This window comes from Sturnus vulgaris, chromosome 22, assembly GCF_052056855.1.
Source record: "Sturnus vulgaris isolate bStuVul1 chromosome 22, bStuVul1.hap1, whole genome shotgun sequence".
NCBI classification, from domain to species: Eukaryota; Metazoa; Chordata; class Aves; order Passeriformes; family Sturnidae; genus Sturnus; species Sturnus vulgaris.
In genome coordinates this window covers 4,081,912-4,099,239 of record NC_142264.1, presented here as the reverse complement: position 1 = coordinate 4,099,239, position 17,328 = coordinate 4,081,912, and the positions used below count along the sequence as shown (strand labels likewise).

General features: G+C 47.7%; 1 protein-coding gene across 1 annotated transcript in view; it reads left to right on the top strand.

Moving 5' to 3' along the window:
• CFAP77 (cilia and flagella associated protein 77) overlaps positions 1-16,197 on the top strand; it is a 56,557-nt gene extending 40,360 nt beyond the window's left edge. Inside the window, exons 4-6 of the mRNA XM_088177492.1 lie at positions 5,063-5,168; positions 6,306-6,407; positions 15,965-16,197. Coding sequence (XP_088033618.1) covers positions 5,063-5,168; positions 6,306-6,407; positions 15,965-16,033 — 277 coding nt within the window. The 3' untranslated portion in view covers positions 16,034-16,197. The remainder of the gene's footprint in view (positions 1-5,062; positions 5,169-6,305; positions 6,408-15,964) is intronic.
• The last annotated feature ends 1,131 nt before the right edge of the window (positions 16,198-17,328 follow it).

Here is a 17,328-nt window from a genome sequence, read left to right as displayed (position 1 = left end):
ACAATTAAGGCGAGGCAGAGCCCGGCAGTTTGCAGGGGGATGCCGGGGCTTGTGCCGGCTCTCGCACAAGGGCCAGAGCTGTAATCATACCCCAGCTTCCTGCTGGGCTACACACACACACAAATTAATGGCAGATAGATTGCTACCTGCAGCCCATCAGTAACCAGGGAGGCAACACAGCGCTGCAAGGGAGCCATAAAACAGAATTTTCCTGTGCTCTCAGCCCCCATTCAGGGCAGAGGGACTAATGTCTACATTGGGGGTACCCCACGGCCCCAAACAGAATCACAGAGCCCAGCTTGTGCTTTATTTGCTGAAGTTGATATCATTGGTAGCTGCCCAAAGGAGCCCCACACTCCAGAGGTGCTAGAGACCAAACTGTTTCCCATAAACAAACAGGTTGGACTCGATCTTGAAGGTCTTTTCCAGCCCTAATGGTTCCATAAGAAACCAACCTGAGCTGGTGGGAACTGGTTCTGCTGGCCTGACCACGAGCCACGGGGAGGTTCTGTATGGACACTTCTATCACAGGACAAATCCTTCCCAGCATGAAGACACAAATAAAGAATATAAAAGTGGTACCCTGTAGCCCCAAAAGTCTCCCGAGGGACCAAAGGCCCCAAAGACAGATCCTGACTGTGCAGCAAAAGCACATCTTCAGTAGAAGGACAGAAACAAGGACTAAACCCCCCTGAAACCTCATTAACCTTTCAAGGAAGGGTTAAAGTTTCAGCATAGGCAATGGTGCAGCAACACAATTTTAATGATACAGGCAGGGACAAATTCAATTCTGTGACGGATCTGTTGCATAAGCAGCCGTGCAGGGCCAGATCCTGCTGCCTGGAAGCTGCCACTGGGATGGGAGCAGTGCTCTGGGCACAGCCCCAAGAGCCACAGCCTGCACCCATCCTCTGCTCTGCTCCCTGTCCTGACCAGCAGCAGGAAAAGCATTGCCCTGGCTGCAGAGCCACACACAAACCCCACGGGCTGAGGTCTGCACTAAAATATTTACGTGCTTTTGAATTATACAGGATTAAAAAAAAAAAAAAAAAAAGCACTCACAAGTCAAGTTTTTATCCTTTCGCAACAGAACATAGCAATCAAATTGATTGCACCTTTCAAGCTGGTGTAAAACCCCTTCCTGAGCAAAGCCCTTTGTATCCACTTTTGCCAAGTACCTTTTTTTTTTGCAGCTGATATATAAACCTTTGAAAAGAAGTTTGAGGGGAGACTGACAACCTTGAAACCTCAAGAGCAGCATGGCATTGACGGGCGCGGCTCCCTGAGCTGAGTATTATAGATAGATTTTAATTTCATTTTAACAAAATAGCTGTCTCCAGTGGAAGAAGCATCAAGAGCTAAATGAGGACCCGTCTTGAGCTGAATCACGTTGAACAGACCTCGGCACTGTCATTGATTTTCTGGGAAGAAAAAAAATGCCTCTGGCTACTAAACCAAATTAGTAGTCACTGATGACCAATTATTTTGCCCCACTGTGAACGGGGAGGCGTACTAAAATTCCAGTTTGTCAGACCCAAGGCTCTCTTCTCAAACGCCTTTCAACAAGCGTGTACCAAAAATCTCTCAGATGGTTCTGACGCCTTCCTGTTTTCGGCAACTTCTCCTTCTCCAAAGTTTTAATGAGCTGCTGCTCTGAGGACAGCCTGCCACAAAGTGAGCCCTTCCCTTCAAGCTGGAGCACTATTTGGCATTGGCACAAATCACAGCTGTCAGGATTTATACACACATACACAAAAAAGTGTCAGCCTAATGTTTGCAAATTATAATTACCATTTCTCTTGCATGTCCCTGGTGCCTTCATTTTAGATAAATCCCAGCTCTGAGGTATCAGCTGCAAAGCACTGAAGGCTCATATTGAATGGAATAGATTTAACTAGTTTGTAGCTCATTTAAGGTCTACACTGTTTTATTTTAATATTGTTAATACTTTATTATACTTTTTAACACTGTTTTCACAGTAAAATAGCCTATTAGGAGGCTGCAGCTTCTTTTCCAGGAGATGTCTGGCAGACTAGAATTCCACATTGTATAACCAAGTTAGCAGGTGCTTGTCATTTCAGTTGAAAATAGGTCTGTAGCCTGACTCTTGAAAGTAAATTAGAGAGATTCTATTAAAGAGACAGGAACTGTTTCAGGGATAATAGTTTTGAAAATGTGCACAGATAAATTTTAAAATATTTAGGAAATGTCAGCATTAGAAGTGGCTCCAACTATTTGACTATAAAAGGAAGCAGATGAGTATTTTTTTCCCCCTACAATTATAAATAATTTGTTACATCCTATCAGAACTTCTTTGCCTTTCCTTTCTGTGGCAGGGTGCTTGTGCCAAAACAAGGAGATCTGACTTACTCTGAACGAGATGGGTTTTAATGTGCAAGAAGCATTTCCAGAGGATGCTCCCCCTGCTCTCCCCGCAGCATCCGCAGACAGCGGCAGCAAAATCCTCCCTGTTCAGGAGCGACATGCGGGCAGGGTGACAAAAGGAAAGGGAACACACAAGCCATTGATCCCTGTCTTTAAGTACCACTAAGGCAAAAGGACATGTTCCCAAAGGCCAGCTGCAAGTAAGAGCTGTCACATTGCCAAGCAGCGCCGATATCGGGGCCAAATTCCCCGTCCACTCTGCTGAGGTCAGGCTTTGACCTACAAAGGAAAAGCTGCCTCGCTGAGATCTCTCCAGTCACCTTAAAGAGGTGTTCCTGATAACCCCTGCTCTTCCCCACTCTCTGTGTTTCTCTCAAAGGAAGAGATGAAGCCTCACATCCTGCAGCCCCACCAGGGCTCACATGGATAAGCGAGTCATTCCCACCCATCTGAGAGAGGCAGTTCACGCCTGCATCGTTCCAGGCACGATTCTATACTTTGCTGGATCAGGACTTAAATGCGATTAATCACACGGCAGGGAAGGATCTCTGAAGAGCATCAACCCAAATGTGTCCTTTCAAGCATTTACTTACAGGCCAGCTGTGGACTAATCAGTCACCAACTGGCTGGTCCACTGGAGATGGTAAAAGTCACCTCCATAGAGATGTGAAAACACATTTAACTTCCAAAAAGAAAAAAAAAAAAGAAATCAATAATCAAAGACTACACACAAAGGCTCAGTGTTTTTCTGCATCCCTCCTGCTATTCCTGCACACCAGGAAAGCTGCCATGGAGAGCAAAGGGACAGGAGCAAACAAGCAATGCTCACCCTGTGCTTGTGTCAGGAATACCAACATTTACACCACACTACGAGACTGGAGACCCAAACAGATAAATAACACACTCGACCACTGGCTTGCCACATCTTTTAACCCTCTAAATATTTTGCCTGGCTCTGATCAGCATGAAATGCCAAACTGGAAGGGAAGGAGGGCAAAGAAGAGGGGACAAAGGGTAAATGTCAGCGTTGCCTTTGGCACTGGGTGTCTCCAGATAACGGTGTGGAGCAGCAGAGCTGATTTGCAAGCAAAGGCTTGAAAAGCCCTGCAGCATGTGATCTATGAAACAGGAGGCCTGCAGAAGGATGTCTCCTCTGATATGAATGTCCCCTTGGGATGGATATTGCTGGATTGCACATCCAGTATCATTAGAAAACACGACCATAGATTAGGCTGTTTTGAAGCATGTGGTGTGCAATAATTAAGTAATAAAAGTCACCACGGGGGTGAAGGAACAAGAAACAGAGTTACTATTTGCATACAGGCTGCTGGCGCCCTCGGTGATCATCAAGGATTCTCCAGGCTGCTAAAAGCTGGCAGCTGTCAATTCTGGACCCACTCCTGCCATAAAGCACGAAGCACCAGCTCACTGTGTGGCACACGGGCTCTTTGCAAAAAGAGGTGAAGCTGGTGGCCCAGAAGCAGCCCAGCAGCTGGCCCAAGTCCCCAGTGTCCTGCAGTTGGTCTGGACAGGCAGGGAAAACCCTGGCTCTGCTATGGGAGCTGCAGCTGAGGGCTCTGCAGGCTACAGGTGGGAGCAGAGCTAGAGGTGAGAGCTCCACAGCCATCAGCTTCTGCCAAGATGGGAAAAGTCCCTCCTCAGGAACGTGTGCAAGGACAAGGATCAATAAAACTTGAGCTTGAGATCCTTCATTACCTTCAAGATTTGCTTCTGCGAGAAAGGAGTAGCAGCAGAACCATAGGAATTAGTGATCCACTGTCCCTGCCACGTCTGCCTCCCATGGTGGCTGATGAAGTGTCCTCACCTGCAAGGAGCAAGGCTCAACAATTTCAGGCTGCAGCTTTGCCACAACTTGGTCAGGTTAATGCCAGCTCAGAGCAGCTGAACAGGACACTGGCCAACAGGCAGCTGCCTTTTTTTTCTTTTTCTAGAACCAGGGTCATGTGCAGCTCCTCCCCTTTGCTGTCTCCTCCTTGCTCCCTGGAATCCTCTTTCAAGGGGCAAGTACACCTGCTCTGTGCAGCTGAGGCACCAGACCAGGGCTCAGCATTTCAGCTCCCTCTCTGCTGCAGACACCTGACCATCTGCATTGGGTCCATTTTTAGCCCTATTCAGACTGCTTAGGACAGCACTTACTCCTCTCATCCCATCCATCATTGCACATTTGCAGCCTTTGGTGCACCATATCAGAGATTTCGATAGCAAGAGCAGCATTATTTTAGCACAACGCAATTGGCACCCAGGGGTTCTTCCCCTGGAGGGAATCCAGCCAGAGCTGCTCCATTGGGTACCAGCCAGGAAATGCTCCTTTGAAGCTCTAGCAGGGCCTAAAGTTCATTTGCAGCCTGTGGTGTCCCTTGGTCCTTCCAGCACACCAGGGCTCAGACAGAGCTGCTGAAACCTGCCCTGTAAAAGCTTGTGCAAAGAAAGGAATTGTTGCAGTTCTGGGGAATGCCTGGCATGGGTTACCGCAGGTGTGTACAGGCTGTGGTGTGTTCACTGCAAACGATTGTGGGTTTGAGGTTTCTTGAGGAGGAGAAAGCCTTTCCCAGTGCAGGGCTTTATTCATATTCTTACCAGTCACTTTCTAGGAGCAGAGATGTGAACCAGCATGAGGAGGCAAAGATTACATTGGTGTCCTTTCAATATTTTCCAGGCCTTCCACTCCCTTTTTTGACATCATGCAACACAGATACAAGGAGCTGTGGATGGAGCACCAGAGAGCCCGGACTGTTGTCCAGCGCAGTCCAGTGAAGAAGAAGGTGGGAATAGTCCAGCAATGCTTTCCCCTGGTGTACACAGCACTACTGGGCACAACCCCCCACTGCCCTACCCCACGAGGGGACAGATGGGCTGCTCCCAGCCCTGGGAAGGGCTCTCAGCTGGGAAATCATCCCCCTGACTACTGAAAGGCTGATGAAGCCTAACAAAAGATGAGCATCCCCTTGCCAGGAGCCCCACAGGCCATCCTTTGGACATCAGCTCTGCTCAGGTTACCTGTGACAGTGGCCACAACAAAGGAACAACCAGCAAACGCTGAAGGGACAGCCCCAGCCCTGAGCCTGGCACGGTGTGGTTGATGCAGCACCCACAGCAGTGTTGGAGTGTAAGACTGTGCTGTTAAACACACCAGCATTGTAATATCATTTAAAAGCAGCCAATGACTGTTTTATTAGTTAATGGCTCAAAGAAGAGTCGGGCTAATATGGTAATGACCCATTTCAATGGGCTTACTGCCATCACAAACTATGCTTTATAGTTGAAGTGCAGGAATACAGTGTCCTTAATTAGCAGCTATTTTATGAATACACCAGCCTGGGATGTTAGAAAGTGCATCCCTACTTTATCTATTAGTGACTGATGTTTTTAATCACTAAGTTGCCTCTATCAAGCTCCCAAAGCCTGCAGCCACCAATTACTCAGTTAAGCAACACAAACCTGTATCCTAGACCACAGAGAGCAGACTGATTCCCAGGGTTTCATGCAGTAGCCAGAACATTCACCAGGTACCTGCACTGACTTGTGCTGGGATTATCAAGCACTGTGACTTGCAATTAATCAGGAGAGCCAGGAAACCCCACCATGGTGGGGGTGCTGGAAGTGGCTTTCCCAGTTAGGGATGAGCCATTGCTGCAGCTCAGGCCACTGGGCTTCCAGTGGGCAGCAGTCACTTTCCTGGGATGCTTTATAAAACAGACTGAGAGCTGACAGCTGCTCATGTGTTTTAACTACAGTAATAACTATCAGTATTGGCTGCATGGATACAGAAAACTTCCCAGATCATGCACTTGTGATCATCAGCCCAAAGTGACTTTTGGCCTCATCCATCCCAGTATCACTGTATTGCATGAACAGAGCTGATGTGCATGGCTTGTTGAGCCCACTCTGTCTCTCTTTAGTTGCAGGTTGGTGAGGTGCGTGAGAACCGCACCTCGTTCCTGCGCGCGCACCCGCTGCCGGTGAAGGAGGAATCCTTCTGGCACCCACGGCGCTTCGAGAAGGTATGGGCCCCCCACAACCCATCCCGTGAGCAAAGTCAGCTTTTCTGAGCCTCTACAAGCACCTGGTTGAAGTCAGGGATCTTCTCTAACCTTGCCCAGTGCCCCAATAAGATCCTTAGCACACAATGAATGAGGCTCTTAACTTCGAGCTCCCCGTGACCCAGACATTAAAACGGTCCCAAATTTGTTCACCCATCATCATCAGGGTGAGATATTTTTTGCCAGTCATAAGCCCTGGAAGAGAGGCAGCAGTTGCCCAGATAACATTTTTTAACGTATGTGCACTTTCATGAGCTTCCTGAGATGAGAAGCAACTTTTTGTATCTCGCTGTGAGTACAGGGGTGACCTTTTCTCTACAAATGCCCTACACAAGCAGGACAGCCACATCTGCATTTTGGGAACCTGCCATTTCATTAGCTCTCACCATAACTAATTCAAACCACACCAGATGTTTCAAGAAGCTTTTCCACCCCAGGATTAGAGCTTTCCAGAAAGCCTGCACTCTTGATACCTCTCTTAAACTACCTGATTGACAATATTCACCCTGAGACAAAGCAAAGGGTCTGGCCAGGTTATAGATGTGTGTGACACTTCTTTTAATTGATCCAAATAAGAGCTAAGGTTAAGATTTCTTGTTCTAGTGATAGGATCTAAACACCTCCCTGAATTCATCTGTGCAACCTGCTGTGCACTGGGGTACTTGTTGGAATTCCATTAGCTTTGTTTGTGGTGTAAATTATATGGAAGCTCCAGTGAAGAGCTAGGGGGAATTTTAGGAGAGAAGGGGAAAGAGCTGGACCAGTGGAATGGAAAGGAGACACCAGAAAGTGAAAGCACTGAAACCTTGAAGGGAGTTTACATGGCCAAAATTATATTTGGCATTGATAGATACCACTGCAAAAAGCTCTCAACTCTGTCCTGGCCCTTCTACTGATAGGTTTTTGGTTTTTTTGCCATGCTGTTGATTTCTAACCACTGTTTAAAACAGCAAAGAATCCCTGTGATTTCCTGAAAGTAATTTGCTTGTACAAGTTGGAGAGTTTTGCCCAAGAAATGCGCTTTGCACCACCTTGATGTATTCCTGTACTGTCCTGTCTGAGAGTGCCCGATTAGCATATGTCAGTAATCATTTATCCCCACTGCCTGTCAGCTCGGAGCTGCTGCTGCGGCGATGGCAGCGAGAGAACATGACCGATCGCTGTTAAACAGATTGTGAGAGTCACACGAGATACTGGGGCAAGCCTCCTCTTTAGAGCTCCTCTCACCCCAGACCTTTCCATCACTGTTCATTTTTCAGCCTGGGTTTTGCTTCCTGCTTTCCCTTTTGTTTCATCCATGGCTGTGGTTGGGTTCCTGCCTCAGCTCTCGAGCCTCCAAATCCTTCCTTCTTCTCTTTCTCCTTTTTCTTCTTCTCCCTTTCCCTTCCTTCCCAGAAGCAGCATCCAGGGAGGAGGGACACCTCATTTTGCACAGCCTCTGCAGATTTTCCATACTCCTCCTCTCTCATTGCATTACCCTGGAGGGTTTGCCATTCCTCACTGCACATCTAACAGGCACAGCCCACGTTAGAACTTGGATCAAGGAATTTTTTACTCACTGGACCTGCAGTGCATGGTTTCCTCCATAGAAAAGTAACTCCTCTTGAACATCCATAAATGCTTACCCAGTTAAAAGCAATAACAACCTGGAAGAAGTTAAGGGTTCCCAAAGACATTTGGTGGTCTCAAAACTGTTCTTTAACTACTCCTCTAAAGGTGGGTTCTGTAGAGGTGATTGAATGGTTTTGAAAGCCAGACTGACCTAACCCTGGAACTCCAGGAGTCAAATTCCATCCCTCCTTTACTGAGGTGACAATCAACCAAAACCCTGCCTTTAATCCATGTAACACCCTCGTCCTACTGTGCAAGAAAAATATCAAAAGCAACCACAGAAATGTCACTTCACAGAGAGCCTGTTAGCAGGCTCCATCTGCATATTCCTACCAGTCTTTGGTGACTTGGTCCTGCTCTGACCAATGCAGAAGATGCTCATGGCTTGGGAAATACTCCAGACACTCCATTGCCCTTACCACAACCTCACTTTAAACTTTATTTCCATGTGATCCAAGACCAGTTTGGGGTGCAGGAGTGTGATATTCCCAAGCCACTCATCCTTCTGGTCACTCAGTCACATCATGTGGCATAACCCCTTTCAGTCTGGACTGCTCTGGGCCTGAGGAGAGTAACACCCAGCCACTGAAAGAGTTATAATCCAAAACAGGGCAGCAGGAAGGTGAGATTTTGTTCCTTTAGGCCCATAAAAATCATCAAGAAGGTTTTTATTCCCACCATGACCCCTTACAGAGAGCAGCATGGCTATCTCTGCTGGCTCTTAAACTGGGCTGTCCATTCAGTCCCTGGTACCACAAAAGCTTGCCCAAGAAGTAGAAGAGCAGAAAACAAAGGAGCTTTTCCCTCCCCACTAATTGCATCTGCTTGCTCCTTGCATTGCCAGAGCTGCATGACATTACATAGTCATTCAGTCAGTAAAGTATGGACAAATTGACTGTATTTTCATTTGGATTTAGGTTTCAGCCCCACTGCTTTAGAATAATGGCCCACACTGTTAAGCTAACTGGGTGATTTACAGGCTCTCCCACACTGGGTGCTCTGCTCTGTCTGTTCTGCAGGTCTGACCTGGCCTGGGGTCTCCTGGGCCCCAACACAAGCAGGTCACAGGGAACCAGTCCTGTCCTGATGGGCAGGGAAATTAGGGAAAGTTGCTGCATTTAAGTGTTTATTTATTTTTTTAACTAAACCAAGCAGACATTAACTCCTTACTCACCTCAGCAAAATGTTTCTACTTCCCTTCTCTTCCTCAGCCACCCGCCAAAGCAAACAACCTCTGCCTTGCTTTGCCTGCAGTGACAAAATTCCAGGGCTCAGGTTTTGTCATCATGGCTGGGACTGTGCACCAAAACTTAATTTGTAGATGTGGGACTGCATTCCCTGGGGACTGTGCTCTCAGGCACCTGGCATGGATATAAATTTTGGATTGGAATTATGGTTTGCATTGGAAATAGACCTGGAAAATTATCTCATTCCAACCCCCCCACTGTGAGCAGGGACATCTTCCACTGGACCAGCTAGCTCAGAGCTCCATCCAGCCTGGCCTGGAACATTCACAGGGATGGGGCAGTCACAGCTTCTTTGGACAACCTGTTCCAATGCCTCACCATGAAAAAAAATTCTAATATCCAATTTAAACCTAATCTCTTTCATTTTGAACCCATTCTTCCTTGTTCTGTCACTCCAGGCTCTTATAAATAGTCTTGCACCATCTTTCCTCTAAGTTCCCTTCAGGTCACCCAAAGCCTTCTCTGTTCCAGACTGAACAGTCCCAGTTCTCTCAGGCTCCAATGTATCGTGTCCCTGTGTCACTCCTCACCTGCTGGCTCAGGCAGAATTGTATCAGCCAAACCCTGGAAAGGACATTTCTGCCCAAATGCAGCATCTCCACCTGTGCCAGGCCAGGGTGAGGCTCCAGCCACCTCCATGTCACTATCCAAACCAGTAAGCCAATGTTGGCCACCCCCAATATATTTCCAGGGCTCTAGCAAATCAAGAAGAACTCAGGTAGCAACAAAGCAGCAACACAGGACAAGAATTCACCAATGTGTCAAAACAGCTCCGTGCACCTGCTGTCACTGACACACACCAGGGTTCTTCCTTTGCTCATTAGAGAATCCCAGCTCTCAGAGACACTCAGGTGGCTTGTTTACTTGACCAAGCAAGAGGAAGGAAAGAAAATGCAGCAACTTTGGACAAGACTTTTGTCACTGCTCGCTGCCTCCCCGAGCAGATGAAACGCGCGATATGAATAAGCGATAAGCAATTGACGAGCAAGTGTTCGGGTACCTTGGCAAAAGACTTAATTTGCAACCTGGCACAAAATCAAAGGCTCTGTCAACGGCTGAGCGGCTCTCCCGCGTACGCCTTGCATTACCTGGGAAAGCTCTGTCAGGTAAATTTCCACTGAAAGTAATTAGAGGAATCCCCACTGTATAAACTTTGCAGCAAAAATTCTGGGCTCCGGAATTTGATTCTCACCAGGGATCCGATTTCTGCTCACAGCCTGATCCTTCGTCAGAATTAACAGGTGAGGTTTAACACGTACACACAAAAATGTTCCGCATTTTTTTTTAATGCCTTACCTCTATTTTTGTCTATAGAGCTGAACTGACAAGCACAGCTCATGTAATCTTGCAGCTGTTGTCTTGTCAGAAAAGCCACAGATTCTGCTTAAATAACCTGAGCTTGATGAACACAGCACACAGGGCTGGCTGTTGAGGTGCAGCATTGGTCCTCCTGGCTCTGAGGGCAGAAAAACTTTTGGGACTTGGAGTGTTATAAAACTCCTCTCCTAGGGCCTAAATAGTGCTTAAATAATAAAACAATGAGTTCAAGAGCTTCCTGTCACCACACTATCAGATCAATCCTCCCTTCAGCTGGGATTTTGGCTGACCAAAAAGAATTAAAATCAGTGACAGCTGATGGTTGTTCAGTGGCCCAGGTGACACAAGCTGGTGGCTCCCAGCCCTGCAGTAAGGATCCAAAGCAGCATCACTGGCCTGTGGCAGGCACAACGCAAACAGAGACCACAACACCCTGCAGGGTTCCAAACAGACAGCACAGACCCAACTGCCCTGGGCACGATCCTGCACGTCCCCTCCTGGCCCACAGCAGGGCTGTCACCTCACAGCCCTTCCATGGGTAACTGCAGGCTCTGGGCCCTGTCACCATCACTGCATTTCTGTGCAGATTCTGGAGGTTTTCTTGTTTTGCTTCCACAGCCAAAGATTGCAGCAATACAATTGCTCAAATCACAGCAAAGCATTTTCATGATCCAGGTTTTCCCAGTATCCCTTGTTGTGGACACTCAACCTCTCACCCCACCCAATGCTGCCCTCTGTCACAGAATATTTGGGTTGGAAGGAACCTTTAATGGCCATCTAGTCCAGTTCCCCTGCAGTGAGCAGGGTCATCCTCAACCAAATTGTGTTTCTCAGAGCCCCATGCAACCTGACCTCGAATATTTCCAGAGATGGAGCACCCACCACCTTTCTGGGCAACACGTCCAAGTATTTCAACATCCTCATTGTAAAAACTTTTCTATCTTACCTCAATTGAGCCTCTCTTAGTAAAAACCATTACCTGCCATGCTCAGCACTTCTTTGTGTCTCCCTCAGAGACAGAGTGACCATCACTCCTCTGACATTTCTATTGCTCTGGACATTTCCTGACTCACACAGGAGAACAGCTCCTTCCTGTGCAGCTGTACAGCCTAGATCATCTCCAGGGCAGGCTCCACCTACAGCCAAGCCCCAGTATCCAAAGGCAGCACAAGGAACAGTTGGCAACCAATTCCCATTGCTCTTCTGGAGATTCTCACCCATGAAGGAACAGATTTTGGGTGCTCACAGCTTGTGGCAGGGTGAAACCACACACTCTGTGTTGGGTTATGGGTGAGCTATTCCTTCCAGTGCACAACTCCATGGGAATGCTTTTTAAATGGATTTGGGGTTTCATTCATGGTCCTGTTCTGACTTCTACAGAGAAGCTATTTATCACGACAACTTTAAGTAAAACTTGCCTGGCATGAAAAGGGTCAGGATTCAAATGTGAAGCACATGAGATCAGTGTGAAAGCTGCCAGCTCTGGTGTGACCCTGAAACATCTGCCAGGGAGGTGGGGGGCACACACCAGGTTACAGCTCCAGTGGGCTAATTCTTCTTTCCTCATGCTGTTGTCCAGACCAAATGACCACTGAACGCCAGCAAATATCTGTGGTCATTATTTTCAGGGAGGAATAAAAAAAAAAATAAAAAAATAAAAAAAAACAAACAAAACAACCCAAACCTCCATGGGACATTAAATACAGACAAAAATTGCTAAGCACTGTTTGAAACCTTCCTGGGCTTGAAGCAAATAAAGATCGTTTAGCCCAGGCTCCCTTGTCCTGCATTTCCCTCTGTTCTTAGAAAGGTGGGGAGAGAAAAATCAACCCCATTCGTTAAGCCAGTTAAGCACGCTGCTGGCAGGAAAAGCCACATTATTTGTAACCCTAATAATCCAACGCTCACCTCTGAGCACAGCTCATCTTGGACAGAATAACGTCTGTTTTAAAAGCACCTGCCTCTCTCCAACTTGTCATGGCATTTGTTGACAACCCTATTGAAAGCCGCTCTGGATGCGGCTGTGAAGGATCTTTCAGCACCTCTTTCTCTTTCCTAGACAGTTTTTGAAAGGGAGGGGAGAAAAAAAGAAAAAAAGCCATCAATACAGGGGGAAAAAGGCATCAGCAGCCAACATCGGCTGATGAAGCGCCTCACCTGGGCCCCCAGCACACCGCCTCCAATTAAATCAAAATGGTTTGTTTTTAATGGTCTTTTACACTGACAAGTGGGCTATCATTCCAGGCCTAGAGAGCTGTCAGGGAGCCGAGGCAAATCCTCCGTTGATAATGCCCAATGCTTCCAATTAGGAGCCGGGGCCGCTGCTGGCGCACTAACGATTCCCCAGCCTCCCCCAAGGCCCCTTCGGCGCTGGCTGTTTCGTCTTCGCTCTCCTTCCACCGCAAATTACTGACACAAAACGGAGGCGCCCCGGTGCCTCCTCACCACGCCGGGCCCCGGCCCTGTTGGATTTAATGAGGCGATGGAAGTTTTTTTGCGGATCTTTCGCTAAATTCTTTTCTTGTTTGACAGCTGCTTGAGTGTTGACCTTATAAAAGATTTAGTGTTTCTCATTATTTTCTGTCAAGCTTTTACAAGCGGTGGCTTCGCGGAGGAAAAAAAAAAAAATAAAAAAAATAAAATAATTTGCATCTCCGTGTGCGCGCGCGCGGGGTGGGTTTTATTTATTTTTTTTTGTCTGTACAGGGATGCTCGGCGAGCTGAGCATCAGTGTGTACACCCTACCCCTCTCTATATTGTTTATTTTACTCCCTCCTCCCTCTCTTTCCTGAGGAAACCCACTGTTTTGTATTGTTCTGGAAGAAAAAAAAATAAGCCCCAGGATTTGTTAGACTCCTGTAAATGAAGGAGGGTTTGGGAAAGAAAAAAAAAAGCAAAAAACAAAAGAATAGAGATTGGTTTCCTGTAAAGTGAGCACAGGAAAGTGTTTTGTCACCCGCTAAAAGGATTCGATCAAATGGATGATGGAGGAACGAGGCCGAGTCCCGGTGCAGCTCTGTTGTTAAAGTGAAAAATGGTGCAAGGCTGGGGAGCTGCCTGGGAGCAGGTGGGCAGAGCCAGGCAGGTGCTGGGAGAGGAGCAGGGACATCCCCATGGATCCCTCCAGGCCAGGAGGAGAGCCTGGTGCTGCTCATTGCTTGCTTCAGACCTTTCTGTGGGTTCTTAAGTCACCACAAACCATTCAGTGCAGCTCTAGTAACTAAAACTCTCCCTCATAAGCTGAGCTTATTTGGCACCCACAGTGCCCAGCTCAGTCTCTGGGGTTTGCCACCATCAGGGGAGCTCTGACTTCCCTGCAGCAGCTTGGCCTTTCTACATCTCACATGCCATTTATCATCCCTCAATTAACACACCTGCCTTAATGTACCCTCCAATTTAACACATTATTATACCTGTGAAAGTCTAAATACCCACCAAACACATATTTAAGTTTTAGGAGCAGTAATTATTTTTCTTGCCCCTCTAATTCTGTGAAGCAAACACTGACATGACAATGTCCCAGCTGCAAGGGTCCTGCAGGTTTTCATTTGCCAATAACAAATGCAATGAACAGCAGCAAAACATTGCTCCTCAGCAGCAGCTGGAGCCCATGGCAGCTCCATCGTCCTGCAAGGAAAACCTTTCAGCTTTTTCCTACAAACCATATTCCTGTCCTGCTGCAGCCACTGCTCCAGACAAAATCCTGCCATAACAACCCATAACTGCAGCAGAGTAATGGCAAAGATCATCAGCTGTCTCTAGAGGAGGTACCTTTGGGCTCATCATTTAAAATATGAATTAGAAGAATCAGAGATGAGGATTCATCACTGGCATAGACTGTTCAACACCAGTCTCTGTCATAATAAGACCTTTGACCCAAGGACACTCTTATCTGGACTCTAATGACTGGGAGGGTTTCTCATTTTTTTAAAATAGCACTTGCCCCTGTCCTGCACCTGGTGCTTCTCACTCACTCATGCTGAGGGCAGGAGCTGGCATCTCTCACAACTTCCACAAGGCTCTGCTCACTTTAATTACTGCCAGTTGTGGCTCAGTGGGACATTTCTCACCCAGGAGCTTTGTACTGAGATTGGAGTGAATAAACTGCTGATTCCTCTCCTATGGCACCCAGCCCATCCCGGGCAGAAATGTCCCTGTGCCCAGTTCCCAGCACTGGTGGATGAAGGAGCATGGCAGGGAGGCAGAGACACATTCAAGAGAAGCAGCTCAGCTGTCCTTACCTGCAAGCACTGGATTTTTCCAACACTCCCAGCTGCAAGGGAAAAACTGCTGCATCTTTAATGGCAGGTTGGAGTTGGAACAACCAGGGATTGTCCCTGCCAGCTCTCTGGGGTTACTCACCTACTTCAGCAGCCCCTGGTTCTGCCTTCCCCACCTCTCCCTCCCCAAGAGGGGTTATGTCACTGCTGCTGTTTGTGAGAAAGCAAAACCATCCAGAAACAGCTGTCTGAAGTTAGGCACTCAAATGCATATTTAAGTACCTGAACGCCTTCCTCCAGAGAGGGGGAATAGCTAAATATGCTTTGTTTGTCTTGATTAATGAGATCACTAGCAAGCTTTTCAGGGCAAAGACTGCTCTGTATTTTTACATATGCAAAACCTGACATCCAGCCAGCCTGAGCAGGGTGGGGGAAGCAGGAGGCAGCTCAGCACAGCCACACGAGGCAGATGTGTGCCACAGGGAATTGTGCTGGGGCAGGCAGAGCCCATGGCCCCCCGTGGAAAACACTCCAGTCTCATTCACTGCATCTCCTGTGCTCACACAGCTGTGTGTGAGCCCCTCTGCTCACCCCAAAGGGCCTTGGGACCTTTCTACCCCCAGATTACTTCCCTTCTGTGTATTGCCACGGGCATTTTTTCACCCTGTCCCCACTCAAAGGTGATTTCTAGGGAGTTGCTGCTTCTGTGTTCTTAGGACAGGTCATGTAAGAGCCCCTAACCTCACCAGGGACTTCTCTGGGAGCTCTGAGCCCAAACTGGCCCCTCAGTGAAGCACCCAATTCCTGTGTTGTAGGAAAAGTCATTTATTTCAGGGCCCACCTTTTAGAGCATGGCAGCCTTCGAAAATGTCAGACAATAAACACAGCATAATAAAGTGACAAGGTTTTGTTGCTAGAGCAGGATAAGAATCTCCTGGAGTCAATCAGAAAGCTACTCCTCATTTTAAGCAGGTTAAGTGTTTAACTTCAGCTGGAGCAACATCTCCCAGTCAGGCAAGAGCCCTTGTGCAGTCTGCAGTCTCCTCCCTGTCTGTGCTTCAGCCTGTTTTCTGTGGCTGGCTCCTGGCTGTAACCAATCCTCTCTCTGCTCCTTTCCTCATAGGCTGAGCCTCATCTCAGGACTTTTCGAGACCCTGACTCCCGTAAAAAGGCTCTCAGTGCCTCCCATTGAGGAGTGCCTGCTAGTGGTCCCCTTCCCCAGAGGGCTCCCACAGCAAGGACCGTGCTGGGTACAGCCCTTGGACCCTGGGATTCCACAGGAAATGGACTTTGCCTCAGGTTTTACAGAGTTATCTAATGCAGATACAGCCAAATAAATCATAAATATGAGAGAAACGGTTCTGTCTCAGCCTGTTCATTGCTCCATGTCAGGGCCACAACAGCACAGTTCTCACCATCCTCGGGAACAGGACAGTGCTCACACCAGCACAGCCCCACAGGGAAGGCAGGACAGGCTCCTTCCCTGCAGGTAATAGACAAATAGATTGGATGCAGCCATATCCTAGCTGATATCAAATCTGTAATATCTCATCAGTCCTCGTTTCTTTGCCAAAAAAGCTTCCCATGAGTGCTTGATTCAGCAAAGCCATTGCCTGTGTGAAGGAACTCAAACACCTGCTTTGAGTGCTCTGCCAAACTGGGGCCTCACCACAGGCAATGCCTCTACTTCAATGTGGCTCCAGCCAGGTCCACTCTCACCCTCCAGAAGCTGCTGGGGCCTGGAGTCCCTCAGGGCTGAGCCTCTTCAGCACCCACTGAACAAACTCAAACCCTAACAACACCAACTCAACATCACAGCACCCAAACCCACAAGTTCAGTCAGGAACCAACACATTTGGAATCCATCTTGTCCCAACAGCCCATTTCACTTGGTTAAAAGTGCCATTATTTAAACCATGCATCTCCATTATTACTAAAGGAATAATTAATAACTCTTATGTAGTCTGCATGTCTCACATCTACCATTACAGCTCAGAGTTTATCAACTTTTTAAGCCAAATTATCTCCCAGTTTTCATGTTTACCCTCCCATTGGTATTTGGAGAGCTCAGGTATGTGCACCCCAGAGCTCTGGGAGGTGACACCTGCTGTGCTGGGCAGCCCCAACTGCATCCTGAGCTCAGGTGGATGTGCCAGCACAACTTTTCCTCCACACCTTGGCACTGGGATTAGCTCACCCCTACATAAAGCCACCAGGAGCCAAAGGACATGAAGAGCCCATGCTGAGCTCAGGGCTCATTGCCCCTCAGATTCCCAGCCAAACTTTTGACCCCAAACCTCAAAGGGGAGAGTTCTTTATAACATCACACTGCAATGCTCAAAATGAAACAATGGCATAAACTGCAAGGACAGCTTTTCTTACCCCTCAGGACAATGAAGGTTCTCCAGTGGCTACTCCAGCATTTCCCACATCTCCTCCTTAGGGCAGCTTGTACCTCAGCCTACCCTTTTATAAGGAAAGAGCTGT